Source organism: Semicossyphus pulcher, unplaced genomic scaffold (genome assembly GCF_022749685.1).
Source record: "Semicossyphus pulcher isolate SPU_LCO1_2020_fin unplaced genomic scaffold, fSemPul1.0.p SCAF_3, whole genome shotgun sequence".
NCBI classification, from domain to species: domain Eukaryota; kingdom Metazoa; phylum Chordata; class Actinopteri; order Labriformes; family Labridae; genus Semicossyphus; species Semicossyphus pulcher.
The window spans coordinates 25,369,847-25,384,818 of record NW_027211704.1 but is presented as its reverse complement, the minus strand read 5'-3'; the positions used below and the strand labels follow the sequence as shown (position 1 = coordinate 25,384,818).

The 14,972-nt window shown below is 37.7% G+C and overlaps 2 protein-coding genes across 2 annotated transcripts; both read right to left on the bottom strand.

Annotated features, from left to right (window-relative positions):
* Nucleotides 1-377: 377 nt before the first annotated feature.
* Nucleotides 378-5,300, bottom strand: gnl3l (G protein nucleolar 3 like). Its single transcript, XM_069677473.1, has 15 exons — nucleotides 5,248-5,300; nucleotides 5,111-5,154; nucleotides 4,410-4,520; nucleotides 4,200-4,316; nucleotides 3,979-4,062; nucleotides 2,956-3,091; nucleotides 2,716-2,819; nucleotides 2,449-2,593; nucleotides 2,277-2,364; nucleotides 2,015-2,192; nucleotides 1,787-1,929; nucleotides 1,563-1,699; nucleotides 1,156-1,322; nucleotides 868-1,042; nucleotides 378-465 (listed from the first exon to the last, which is right to left on the bottom strand). Exons 1-15 carry the CDS (start codon nucleotides 5,258-5,260, stop codon nucleotides 398-400), a joined length of 1,710 nt encoding a protein of 569 aa, XP_069533574.1. The 5' UTR covers nucleotides 5,261-5,300; the 3' UTR covers nucleotides 378-397.
* Nucleotides 5,301-9,816: 4,516 nt separating this feature from the next.
* Nucleotides 9,817-11,804, bottom strand: LOC138605314 (red-sensitive opsin). Its single transcript, XM_069677474.1, has 6 exons — nucleotides 11,702-11,804; nucleotides 10,839-11,135; nucleotides 10,586-10,754; nucleotides 10,333-10,498; nucleotides 10,007-10,246; nucleotides 9,817-9,915 (listed from the first exon to the last, which is right to left on the bottom strand). The coding sequence occupies exons 1-6, from the start codon at nucleotides 11,802-11,804 to the stop codon at nucleotides 9,817-9,819; spliced, it is 1,074 nt and encodes a 357-aa protein (XP_069533575.1).
* Between the last annotated feature and the right edge of the window lie 3,168 nt (nucleotides 11,805-14,972).

Here is a 14,972-nt window from a genome sequence, read left to right as displayed (position 1 = left end):
TACATATAAAGCCTTTAAAAAAACTAACTACTCTAGCGGTGATATTCAATTTACATGTAGCATTTGTTCCTAATCATGACAGTGTCAAGAGACCTGCATGAAAGATTGAATCGTTGGTAAAGATGAAGAAAGGATCTACAGTCAAAGAAAGTTTACTTAAAGCTCCTGTGAGGAGTTTTTCACTGGTTATGAAACAGACAGATTTATTCTGATTACCATATCTGACCTACAAAAGCAAACCAGACCATCAGTGACAAGATTGATTATTTCTATATAGTTATTTTTAATGCCTGAAACTGCTGGCTTTTTAATTGAACATAAACACAAAATACTGTAGCAACATCTAAAAAAAAGACATAACTCAAATAATATATTATGTTAATCTTTAATTTCAATTTCAACTATCTGAAAATGAGAAGTCCATCGCAGATGTCAAGGTGTCCGAGAGTTTGGTGGCAATTTTGTCTACAAAGAGGGAAGAAAAAAAGGAAGAAAATTAAAAATTTTGATTTGCACCATAAAAAATATTATCTTTGCCAGCTATAGAGGTAATGCATTTCTCCTTAAAGAAGGAGAAATGCATAGAGTGTGTGTTTGTGTGTGTGCTGATGCACATATTTTGAGTTCTCTCAACAAAAGATTTCTGTTATTTAAGGCCACATCTCAGGTCTGCTTAACCACTGACTGAAAGCAGAGTAAAACGAGGCCTAGCGATCTGTTTACAACAAAAAAGAAACATTTAGATAGAAATAATATTGTGTTTTTTTTCTTGAATAAAGGTAAAACGAATCTTAAGAAATCATAGCATGAAAATACCACCTACCACATTATATTAAGTATGAAATTGAGAATAATATTGATACCAACCAGCCCTTTTCTGTTGCTTTTTCCTTTTCTTGCTGGCAGCCAGGAGTGCCTGGCCCTGCTGAAGAGGATCAACACTCAATATATCCTTCAGACCAGGAGCCCTGGATGCAGCTTCATTTGCAGAGGAGTCAGTCTTTGACTTCTGGGATTTTATCTCCACTGTCATTGGTCCAAACTATTTTGAGCAGAACAGAAAATTAGGTTAATGAATCACAGTAACAAGTGTTAAGTGCACGACAAAACCTAATTAAGTAAACACATCAGTTTAGAGGACTGACTGAGTCACACCTCTGGGTCTTGACAATCCTCCATAGATTCAGTTTCCTCTTTCAATTCTTGCTCTCCCAAGGAGCTCCCCACCATATCCAGGTCTGAAGTTGGGTCACTCTGACCACCTTGTGTCATTCCAGTGGTTTCCATGCAGAATCCCATTTGGATATCAGGACAAGATGACTCTGTGGCAAAGTGAACAGCATATTTTACAAGTGTAATCACAAATATTTTCTCAATTAAGTCATGTATAGACATATTGAGAGCTTCAGATTGATGTCCTCAGGTTTTAGATGCCCCTGGAACTACTTCTCACTCTATCAAGCAGCCAAATAAAGACCGTTCCCATGAGGACCAATGCAAACCTGAGTAACTGACACCATTCCTAAATCCTACTTAAAACTTCAAGTGCCTTTTTTACTTACCTGCAAGAACCTCCTGATTTCCTTTTTCCAGCTCATCCCAGTCAAACGCTTTACCCATCTCCGTAACAATCTCAGCGCTGACGTGTGTGGGAAGAGTGTGTGTCTCTGGAGGGTGTGTAAAGTAGCTTATCCTTCCTCTGAATAGCGAAGAATGCTTCAGTTAACAGTGCTGAAAACACTGGCTGTCTTTTGTCAAACTTTATGAAATCTTAAACTTTACCCACCCTGTCCAGTCCATCAGCACACTCTTAGCTGCTTTGTCAGTGTCAGGCAGTCCCCCCTTTCTTAGTTTGCCTTGACGTTGGGCAAGCATTGCAAGGAACTCCAGAGCTGTGTGAAAGTCCGAAACTCCGTAGTGCTCTATAATCTGTTATAGAACAAACTTACTGTAATGGCAGTGTGACACAATGGAATTAAAGTTTAAAAAAGCTTTTAACAATGACTTGAGATACCTGCGCCTTGTTGCAGCGTCGGAGAATGGCTTCAACAGGTGGAAGCGGATCTACAAGCTGTTCGATTTTCACACAGTTACGAAGAATCATTGCTGCATCAGTCGTTGAAGTCGCCATGACAATGCCAGGGCAATCTAGAAGCTTAATGTGTTTGTCCAAATGCACCTGTTGAAGGCACCTGAAATCCATTAACAAATAGGTAAAATTAAAAACGAGCAGGATTTCACAGGAGCACATGATCAAGCACTTGCTTTATACTTACTTGGTGACACCAGGAGTGGCTCCAACATTACACGCACGTGCTCGTTTTAAACTGTTGATCAAGCTGCTTTTTCCCACATTGGGAAAACCTACGAAATAGGAGAAGCAAAATCGTTAGAAATTGAAACATGTGTTAGAGGAGAACCTGATAAATTGATAAATCTGTTGCTTACCTACAACACCAACGGTGATAGCTGTCTTTATGTCTAGGTTTCTGCAGTAGTTTCCGAGTAGCTTCATCAAGCAATCAGCACCAACACAAGCACTGCTACTAAGAAGCTCTGTGGTGGCTTGTGTCACTGGTACGTTACTGCGTTTCTGTACATGGCACGAGACAGAGGGAAAAGGCGTTTATGTGAAATTCTTATTCTAAAGCTTAAATTATCTGAATCTTAATAAACATTTTAGATGATAAAAAATAAAAAAATTTAACAGCATACCAAGTTCTTTGCCTGTTGCTGCGTAGAAGCTTTGAAGGCTACTGTAGGAAACTCATTACGAAGATATTTGATCCACTTTTCCACGATTTCCTTTGACACCAAATCTGTAATTAAAGTAAAAGTCAAGCTATTTCACACAGTCAATAAAATCCATGTAACTACTTTGTTGTCCAATCAAATATATCAAAACAAAGACGATTCCCAAAATGTATGCATCCTAAATTAGTTTAGCTGACTTACCAATTTTATTAAGCACTAGAACTATCTTCTTGTTGGTTCCACTTTGAATGACTGCCTGCTCCACCTGAGGACATCTACAGCCAAGAGGGTCACGTGCATCCAAAACCTCCAAAATCACATCTGAGGCCTCCACTACCTTAAAAAAAATATTTTTTTAATTTTTTTTGACTTGAGATTAAACATTTTTGATCCAACAGAGAGCAAGGACATTTTCTGAATGGAAATATACTCATTTATAAAAGCACAACAATTATTGTCTTTTCAATGGATTACACATCTTGCATATATTGTCAACTTTAAAAAGTTGTTTTGATATTTTAGAATGTTTCAATTCCTGGTAAAGATTTTTTTTTAAGTTGATGGCTTATCATGCACTCGGGATATTTGTGTATTCTGCATCCAATTAATTGCATTACCACATTTTTCTTTTGCATCCCATGAAATGCTTGTCAAGGAATTATATCCCTAACCTTTTAATGTAAATACTGTAAATAAAGGTGAGCAGGACACCCCCCCCCCATATACTATACTTTTTAGAAATAGTATCACCATGTTGTTTCTAAACAGGAAGCAAGAAAAACAACAACCAGACAAAGATGATGAGGAAGATCAGCTTTGAATGGATTGGTAAAAAGCAGAGGGACAGAATCGTTTGTTTCTCTATGATTCAACAAGAGAGCAGTAACGAGGCCAGTGTGTGGCAGCATTTCCACCTGCTCGTGGTTTAGGCTGCTATCTATATCCCTAGACAAGTCTCTCCCTAGCTCTGTTTTTATAGGACTCACATTTATTTTTAAACTAAATTTCAATTATTTTTGAATATATGCACCTCTTGTCTGCACTTTTGCTATTTTAATGAATTTTAAGGCTTATTTTGAATGAATTTGAATCAGCAATATGCTAGCCATTTAATGGAAACTTTAAGAGGAAATTGCAGGGTAATTTAAATATATAAGCCTCTACAGCTGTAATATTTGTATCATTTATTGACAAGTTTGTGGAATATATGGACCATCTACATACCTTCTTAAATTCTCTGTAATATGCCTTTCTAGAATTCTCATTTTCAAAATTAATATGCTTCTCCAAACTCTGCATCTCTGTCTCCTGTGAACACAAAGAAGAAAACAGAAATCATAACAATGGAACTTTGTCTTGTGACTATTAGTGATTACTATTATTGACTATTAGTGGACACGCACCCTTAATTGGAACACATTTCAACTAAATACGGTGACATTTACCCTCTGCTCAAACTGCCTCTGTCGCTGTAGGATGTCATTCTGAAAGCTCTGTAAATTTCTTCTCTTCATCAGTTGTTGCTCTCTGGAGATTTTCTGCTTTTCCTGGAGGTCCTGAAGCTAATTAGGAAAGAAAGGATAAATTATTTTATCTTAAAATTATATGCAATATATCCTCAAATATGAGTACATGCAACACTTTAAAATGTTCACCCTTTGCTTCCGCATTTCTTCTGGTTTTCTGTGGTCTTTGACATGCTGCACATATGACTGCTCTGAATTTTTTGTACGCCCTGAGGCGTCACCCTTTTTTCCATCTGTACTCTGTAGACAGAACAACATGGCAAATGAATGGTTAAATAGTCTTGAAAATCTTGCAAATGCAAATATTTTGTAATATAATCGCTTATCAATAAAGACACAAAGAATTTTTTTTTTAAATCTGCACTGGACTTTCTCTACTAGTTAGTGTGTGGGTGTGGGTGTGGGTGTGTGTTTTTACCTAAGCTTAAATGTCTGACAGTATCTGATCTATAAACACTTGTTTGGTCTGTTTATAGAGACCAATGACTGTACAGTCCTTGATAGAGACATATACAATGAGGTTGGAACGTGATTATGGAAGCTGAGACAGCCCGTTGGTCCTTGTTAGGCTTAGCAATCAATGACACAGATATTTGAGTAAGATAGACCTTAAAATTGAACTGCAAAATGCATGTGTAATATTGTTCCCTTCAGCGCTCTGGCATATGGTAAAGAAGTACTATTTGGGTAGTTGCTAGAATTACATGAACTACAGTTGGATAAATGTCACGCACGGACACTGTTTTAATTCTGTAAGGCACCCTGGGTGAACAAACTGAGGTGTTGACTCGAATCTCGCCACAGAAAACATTAGCCGGGCTAGCTCTTACCTTAAATTTTCCGAGGAAGCCGAGCCGTTTGGCTCGTTTTTGTTCTGCAAAATACAAAACACAGGGGAATACTTTTAAAATGATTCACTGTTATTAAGAGAGTAAATACATAGAGTCAAAACCGCAAAAATACGTACTAGCTTTCGACATAACTTCTCCTGAGTTTAAGGTCCCCTGTCTTCACGTGTGAGGAACGAGGGTTGACATGCGCAGACTCTGACGTCACAAACTACATCCGGCTAATGTCAAATTAAAAGACGGTCTGGATGAGCTCAAAGTTCTGAGTAGGAGAAAGTTGCTACCTGAAAATTTATTAAAATTAAGCCAATGCTCTGAGGGTTGGAAGTGAGGTTATGGGGGTTGAATAGAATGAAAATAAAGCAATACTTTCATTCAATAATATAGAAAACTTGATCTATTACTACAACTAAAGGTACAATGTATAGGAAAGCAGTCCCATGAGGGACAGACTAATGCAAGAATAAAGGAATACAACTTTTTGTAAGTGTTAAAGAGAACTCATCATAATTATAAGTTAATCAAATATTAAAAGCCAAAAGTAATGATAACAAAGCAAATTTAAAAGGATGGAGGGAATTCTATAATAAAATAGGCAGATCAACTCCTATAAGTAATGTACAGGGAAGAGAAGAAATAAGCATAATTGTGACATTTACCAAAAAAGTCCTTATAATCTAACAGAGGAAGGGAAACGAGGGAGAGAATAAATCAGCAGAGAAGCTTACATTGGAGTTAGAGACAAGAAATAATAAGTTGTCTGATAGATGCCCCTCTTACAAGAAATGAAATCTATAGTAAAGTCTGGGTTAACATCGCCAGGAAAGACCAATTTAACATAATGTTGAAAAATTAACAATCTCAGCATCCACAAGTCCTATGTCACATGATGGTTAAATAATAGAAAGAGAAATTAAAGAATGACACTCTAAAACCTAAACTATAACTATCTCCCAGGACCGTGCACAGACATTTTTGGGGGCAGGGGCTCAAGCACTTGCCCCACCAACATGCACTAAGTCCCACCCTGATGTTGTCACACTGCCGCCATCTATAATCATACATTATGTTTATAACATGGGAACTGTTTATATTCTACTGAACCAAATTATTCGACAAAGAAACCACCGATTTGACATGTTTTAATGAAAGTACTGCAGACAATCAGTGTTAAGTTGCTACACGTGGCATGGTTCATGCTCTACAGATTGTATCTACGTGTCTTCAGAAATTAATTGTATATTTGTAAGTTGCACTGCATGACAGAGAAAACACCTTTTTAATAAAAATTAGGCTAGCTTGATTGCTAGCGGGCACAGACTAGGCTAATAATGAGGAAATTACAGCCGAGTCCTATAGACCTACTTAATCATTGTTTTTTTAAGGTATAACATAACAAGTTAGTGTTGTTTTGGTGGATGTCATAATTAAAACATTGCCTATCTGATTGATATCATTCACTGTAACCAAACTGGGGTGGGGCTGGAGTGATGTGTGGTACAGATCAAGTAGGCTAACATGTTTGGAGAATAAATTAATTTAGAATCTAATAGTAGTGTTTTTAATGTAGAGAAGGCTGGAAAGAGGGATTAAAGACTAAGTCAGCTACAAGGGGAACAACATCAAGAACTTTTAACTGTATTAAAAACTTTTACTTTATAGATGGATTCAGATTAAGATGGGAACAGACGCATCCAATAGACATAAGGCAGACAACGGAATTCCTCAGGGCAGTGTGATTGGCCTGTTCCTTTCTTCAGTTTGTTAATGACATGTTCTTTGACATAAGTTCTGCTATAGGAAAATCATCATTTGCTAATGATGACGTCCTATGCCACAGAAGTGTAGTATACAGGTCAGCAACAAAAACACAGATAAAGAAACTGGAAGAGATACAAAATCAGGCATTGAGATTGTGTTGTGGGGCCATTCAAACTTTTCAACCGGTGAAAATCCAAGACGGGAAAAATATTAAGAAACCAAACACACAAGCTAGTGATGAATTACCTAAAAACAAATGTACAAGGCACAAAGAAGACGATTATCGAATGGTGAAAGCTCTTGATACAATGCTGGGAAAAAGGAAAATGACACTGTGCAGCCCCAGACCAGATATATTAAATTAAGAATATGAAACACTATTTAGATGACAGCATGTACCAACAGCTGCCAAATTTATGTTGATCTCAGCTCACAGCAGCATTGGGAGAGGAAACAGTTGACCATCTAGCTAAACAAGATTCATCTTTAACACAGCAGAAAGTCTTTTTTATACTGCTGGTTTAGCAGCTACAGCACAGTTTATAAATATGATTTATCTTGGTATTTAACACACAGATTATATCAAATGAATACATCTTACTTTGATTTAGAAAAACAATTAAGTGACTTCTATGTATTTGTCATTGAAGGATGAAATGCAGTTCTTGTCTATACTTTTGAAATCCTACGCAGCCCATCAAAGTTTATGAGCTCTACGATGTGTCATGTTAGAAAGTGGAAGGAACTGAGAGTGAATCGGGTGGTAAAACAAAAATAATTTATAAATTAACATGAACATTTTTGCTGCATTATTCTCTTTCCTTAATTGCAGCTGCAGTATTTTTTTATAAAGGTAATTACAACAGCCTGACTGAAGTAGGCGGCCCACAACCACTTGTTTTTGTGTTGAAGAGGCATCTCATGACGGGTCACAGGCCCCCCTTCACCTGTCAGCGTGAGAGTTAAGTTTCATGAAAGTAAAATCAGTCAGACACATAACAAGAGAATGGCACTGTTAAGTATTACTTTCATTACCTGTTTTTTGTGTTGTATAATTGTGGCTTTAGCATGGATAACTAGAGAACAAGGTAAAAGTGCTATCAGTTCTTTCCTACATGAATAAAGCTACAATTTAAACAGATATGCCTCAAACTTGTTGAATGACGCTTCATCCACAGCTGTACTTTTAGGCCTTTGTGCTAATTACCAATAGTTCCAGAGAATGCACCAGCTAACATAACACTGTCTACACTGATTCTGTATTCACAAGCCGTTTATGGTCCGATTATCGATACAAGCCTAAACATGAAAAGAGATAATGTAAATGCTATACTAACTGCGCGGATTCTGACTCATTGACACAGCCCTTTACAGATAGAACAGCACAGATGTTTTCGTTGTCTTGTGATTTCTTCTTTATGAAATGCAAAAAATATAGCTTTCTTTCATAACTGAAAGCATATTCAACATATTGAACAAATTGCAAAAATCAAGAACCAGAGCTAGCCACGGTGCCTGGGGCAGTTGTAAAGAAATTTGTAACTTAATGATGTCAGATTGCGTTCAGGGCAGTCTGCACTGCAGCCTGAGCTTTCAAAGCCTGAGCGATAATCATTTAGCCATGTTTAGTATGAACAAACATTTTATTAACATTGTGTATATGTCAAAAAATTTAGGAAGCTTACCAGGTCCCCTTTGAATACATACATTTTTTTGAGATGACGTCTTTAGCTAAGTCCCAATCCAACAGTCCCAATAAACAAAAGAAAAGTCAGCATTCACAACTTTTTAAATTCTTTATGATACTATATTCATGTCAATGAATAAACTTGATACATAGGGATTTGGATAACTAAATGTTCAGATGTTTCAGAACTAATGAGCAATGTTTGGGGTCCAAGTGAACATTTGGAGGTTTGCTTCTTTTTATAAGAAGCACTGTTTTTATTTTCCTTTATACAGTTAAATTTGGTCACTTGATCACCATAAGCCACTTTCTTTCACCTGACCTTCACATGATTACATTCTTAGCTTTTTTGATAAAATTTGATTTTAATTGAATTAATGTACTCTAAACAATTGGTTGCAAAGGGACGTGACACTGTTTGTAAGAAGACAAATAAATGCAAACTATCCCAACTGACTTAATTTAATGAAGATATCGGCTAAGGAAAATGAACAAAATAAATTAGATTTTTTCTGCCAAACAATAAGCATCCTTACATCAGAAAATAAAAATTATGGAGGGGTGATAAAAGCAATAGCCTCGTAATAATAATGAATGTATTATGAGTATTAAACATTAAACAGTTTACAGGTATGGTGTGGTTCTGATTACATTCACTTGTGTTCCATTAACTGGAAGGTTCTGAGTTTTTTTCTAGGATCAACGATGGCCTAAAGGAATATGCAGACACTGGCTTTTGGTTTCACATGTGACACGAACCGTTGCAGCACAGAGCAAGCATGTAGTCTGTATTGTGTGAGGATTAGCCTTTTCCTCTCAGGTGATTGGGGAGAAGGTGATTTGTTTTGATCCTTCTAACCTTCAAACTTCTCCAGGCAGATTTTTACATGGCACTAGTTACCATGGCAATGGAGCTCAGGGTACACATGAGCTGTAATTATGAGACAGAAGATCCTAAAGGCATCTGGACCACAAATCCTCCAAGCCCTCAGTCCATTTGTCCCATTTTCTATTATTATTAGAACAGAATTGTTCATCGCACAAGAAATACTGAGTGGAAACCTTTTTTCAGTATACTTTGCATTTATTTGCTTTGTGGTTTTTTTTTTGCATTTTTTTATTTGCAAGAAACCTACCATTTTGCTAAAAAATGGATATAAAGAAAATAGAAGCAATACATATTTACTGTACAAATTACAATGGTTCTCAATTTCTTTTCCAAAAGGGAGAACATGGAGGTTTATGCAGGAGCCACGGAGGAGACCTCTGTCTTTGATGAGGATACTTCAGAGCTTTCATCCACCTCTTTTCCAAAAAGCTTCATGATGCATTCACGGAACTGAAAGAGACAGAATGATAAAGCATGTCAGTAATGTCAATCCATTAAAATTTGATCAATATAGCAATGTGATTTATTTTTCTTTGCCCACCTGTCGGTTCATGAAGACATAGATAATTGGGTTGTAGATGGTGGCGCTCTTGGCAAAATATGCAGGCAAGGCTGCAGCCAGAGGATGGAAAGCATATCCAGGGTTAGCTGCACCAAAGCAGACAAAGAAGGTGTAAGGTCCCCAGCAGAAACAGTAAGCAAAGATCATGACAACGACCATCCTGGACACTTCTCTCTCAGCTTTCTGGGTTGACTCTGATTCCTTCTGCTGCATGGCAACCTGTGATCAATAAATAAACAGTGTGAGATTCTGCCAGGCTGATGTTTGGTTTATGTCATTACGAAACTGCAAGTAAGATTACTTACAGCACGGATAGCCAACCAGACAGCAATGTAGCACAAGATGATGATAGCCAGGGGAACAATACAACATGAAATCATAAGACTAATCATATAGGACTGGACTCCAGGTTGTTCACTTCCACTGAAGACATCGGGTCCACAGGAAGTCTTTAGTCCATGAGGCCAGAACCTGATGCAAGAAACTGTTAAGTTTACATTTTTTTTGCTGATAATTTAGAACTCAGAGATTACAAGGTAAAATAAATCAACCGGCTACCTGCTCCATCCAAAGAGGGGGCAAGCACACCATGCTGCTGACCAGACCCAGGAGAACACTATTCCAGCTGTGGCCCATTTGGCATCAAACTTGACGTTTCCAAAAGGTTTGCACACAACTACCCATCTTTCCCAGGAGATGATAGTCAAGGACCAGAGTCCTGTGATACCTGTGTTAGAAAGCAGGATACTCAGTAAGGTGTTTAACTCACAGCCTTATAATGTATATCTCCAAACCCTAAAAACTCACTCACCACAAGTTGAGACAACAAAGCCCTCAAATTTGCACATTGGGTGTCCGAGAATGAAGTAACCAAAAATCTGGTTGCATACACTAATGGTGCTGGCGAAAAGTGTCTCTCCAAGATCTGCAATTGCAAGATTGACCAAGATCCAGTTCAGAGGGTGGCGGAGTTTCTTGAACTTTGCTGTGGCGACCAAGACCAGACCATTGGTGAAGACAGACAAGAGGACCACTAGAAGCATCCACAATGTTGCAAGGTTGTACACCCATCGTGGAGCAATGTGGTAATTGGGACCCTCAAAAGGACCTGGGGAAGAAGGGGAAAAAAAACAAGAGCCATATATCGCCTCACAAGTTGTAATGTCTAATTTGATCTTTGAAGCGATATCTTTTTTGAGACAGCACATACATGTATTAAATATAGAATATATTGTGTTTATTTGTATAAATAACAATTGTAAGGACAACTAACTACATCAGTTTCAGTTTGAAGACAAAGCTGCAGTGAAAGCTTCAAGGCAAAATGCTGTAATGAAATGTTTTACATATATGCATATGGAATACAGCTTCCTATTAAAATAAATGAGATCATGTTTAGCACTGTAAGACAGACTTTACTGCAGGTCTACAGACTGCATCAAATATGATGAGTTGAATTTATATTTTACTGACATAAAATAAACAGTTAAACCACCTGAGTTCATTCAAAAATGAATTCAATAATTGATAAGATCCAACTGTACTGAAAAATCAGAAAACAAAAAGTACAGTGGTAAATCATGACATCTAAATCATCCTCAGGTTGGAGGTTCTGCTGCTACTATATCTATCATGCCCATTTAATCACTGAAAAATGAAATGATAATACTGTACCTCTGGTATGGTTGCTGTTTGTGTAAACAAAGATAGATCCCCTTGTTGAGTCTTCATAGTGCCTTCTGGCAGCAAAAGACTGTTTTCCCCATTCTTCTGCCATGCTGTGCTTGGAAGGAGGTCCCCAGCAGTTGGCCTTTCTTGTCACTTACAACCTCCTTGGGTGACTGATGCGTCAACTCTGACTTTAGCTTTTATACCTATGCTTTAGAGACTTCTGATGGGATTAGGTCAAAATCACATTACATCCATGGTGTGCTGGTTGGCAGTGATACTCATCAGTGGATCTGGAATAAGGTACCTTACTTTGAGCTGTAATTAAAACTAAGAGCTCATTAGGTTACACAATATGCTAGACTAATCTTGTTTTAATGAGGATATCTTTCCGCTCCGTTAAAATTGAGATGACTCGTCAGACCTTTCACTGACACATTTAAATACATTTAAATTTTAAGCTAGTATTTGTCACTGTTGTCAGTATGGACAGTGAATCTGAAAGATACTGATGGAATGATACTGAATTTGTATCATTTGATAAGTTAAGCTTCAAATTGTTTAATGTTTAATTGTGAAACCTTTGGATACAGAGAAAAGATTTTTATATTGGGACACTTAATATTAGGAATTGCATTAGCTGTATGATATTAGATGAAATTGTAAAGGTTATTTGGGAAATTAAATCAAACACTGCAGGAATGTGCATATCAGCTTACCTTTATATTATGATTAATGCTATGGTCTTTCTAAGAAGAACATTTTGTGGACCCTGGTGGGCATGAGCCAAAACTTAAAGCAGCTTAACCAGACAAGTGGTGACAAACTGAACTTTAATGGCAACAGTTGCAGTTGTTGACATGTGAGGGAAGTAAGACAACTTTAATCCCTCCGGAAAGAGAGTTCACCTCAGAACAAAGGATTTTTCAACACTCCCTTGATCCTACAACTCACGTCATAGACCTTATGGCAAGGGCAAAGTAGTCTGGTTAACCCTGTTTCATGAGGACAAACTCATAAGAATAATTTCAGAAGGATGCCTGAATTAGACAGCATCATAGACATGCACAGGTTCTTGTGTCAGTGAATAAATTACCTTCTTTAAAGGCGAGGTTATTGATTTTTAAAGGCAACTGACAAGCGAATAATCAGAAACCACGAAAGTGCGGTGCTGAATTTGAAAAGAAAAAAGAATAGTAAAAGATATAGTTACAGTATGTGGCTCAGATGCCACTAAGTTGGCCAAAGTCAGCCCAGGTCACAGGCCTATCAACCTATTATTGATCCCCATGTGAGAAGCCGGAGTGGAGCCTGTGGTGTCCCGAAGGACCTTTGTGCTGTTTACTTGTTACCTTCAGTTACTCAAACAAGTTTTAATTTCTAATGGCGATAAACCTGATGATCGCAGATTTAATAAAAGATTTAAGCTATTCTAATTGTGAGATTCCACCAGGCATACTTGTCCACCACATTCACGATAGGGTGACAACTGTGTCTGCCACAAGCTCTACAATCCGTACTATTCCAAATAGCATCGTGTGTCTTTAGAGGACAAGAGCAGCCAGTTCCTGTGGGATTTGCATTTCTATTACCATCTCAGCTAGAAATGTTTTATTCTAAGAACGTTCTGAGAATGTTACGTGCGATGTTCTGGTAATGTTTTGAGTGGGACGTTTTTATTTGGTTCCCAGAATGTTCCTTTTAAGAGAACGTTCTCTGAAAACATTTTCAGAAAATGGCAGTGAGGATGTTCAAATGACATTTCAGGAACATTTTATAAAAGGTGTTCTGACATCACAGGCCTCAGTAACATCCTGAAAATATCTTCAGAATGTTGCAGTTAAAACGTTATGTCTTAGTTTAAGTTTTAACGTTACAAGAACGTTATTTGAATTATAAACATCCTTAAAACATTCTTTGAATATTTGATTAAAACGTTTTCTTTCAAACGTAATTAGAACTTGTAGGTAATGTTAGCCAATATTGGAACGTTCCCTCCCAGCTGGGATCTTTACAGGATGCAGGATTTGCTCAGACAGCCTTTTGGACATAGTCATAGTTTTAGAAAACAAAAATTTCTACAATCCTTTTTTGCATGTCCTACCCCACTCTCTCACCTATTTCTGTTCCGCCACTTTATAAGCAAACACTTTTAGTGTCAACAGTCAGATAATAGACAGGCAGCAGATGACAGAGTTCGCATTGGCAAAGAATGCAGTCTTGTGAGCTTGTTATAATTATTGTAAGACTGATAACAAAATGAGATGCAGGTGTATTAGTGGGTGTGGTTGATGTGGAACTCAGGTGACCAGGATCAGTAGGACAATCCGAGGAGGCTGATTTACAGGTGGAGAATAGCAGGATTGCAAAGGTTCCTGGAAAAGCAGGAGGAGTAAAAAGGTTCTTCAAGGCTGTTTGAAAAGTTCAGTTCCCTGCTGAAGGTAAACAGTGACTCCCTACAGAGGACATTACAAACAGCTTCACCCTGAACACAAAATTACAAGAGCCTGTGTAAAAAGGCAGAGATTTCAAAATAATTCAATAATTCCCATTAAATAATATTCAACCTCTGACACAAAGTGCATCACAGTAGTTCTGTTATTTAAACTGACTGATGGCTTTCAAAGGCTAAAAGGTATTAGTGCACAAAGCCATTAGAATTGCACATTTTTAGTTGCTTTAATGGTAAAGGACAAACATATTAGTCAGTAGAAACGTTCTACATTTAGACACCAGCCTCAGGATTGTCTTCTGGTCCACAGAACAGGTTGTAATTAGCCGCCTTGTGAGTTTTTACATACATGGCATCAATCCATATTTTATTTCTATACCGAAAAATCACAACAGAAGCTGTGACTCAAAACACTTTCCATACTGACCCAAAAAAGACAGACGGGGGGGGGGGGGGGGGGGGGCAGAGAGAGGGGGAGGCACAGCAACAACAATAATCAGAGATCACACTAATAATCGTAATGACAGCTACAATTATCCAAGACTGATTGTAGCTGCGGCGGCAGGCAGTCTGCAATGATCCACAAGAACCTGTGAGGCAAGACAGTACATAAACTCCAGCGAAAATACAGGGTTAGTTACATGCATCAATAGGAAATTAATGTTTGCAGATGGAGAGAGAGAGGAGGAGTCAGGAGCTTAGTGTCTAAAGGCCACCAAGCGGTCTGAGCCTATAGGCCAAGCCCAAAGAAACCCCACGCAACCTCTTACTATAAGCAAAGTAAAAAATATATAAAATAAAAATTAATGTTATAGCCTCTTCTTC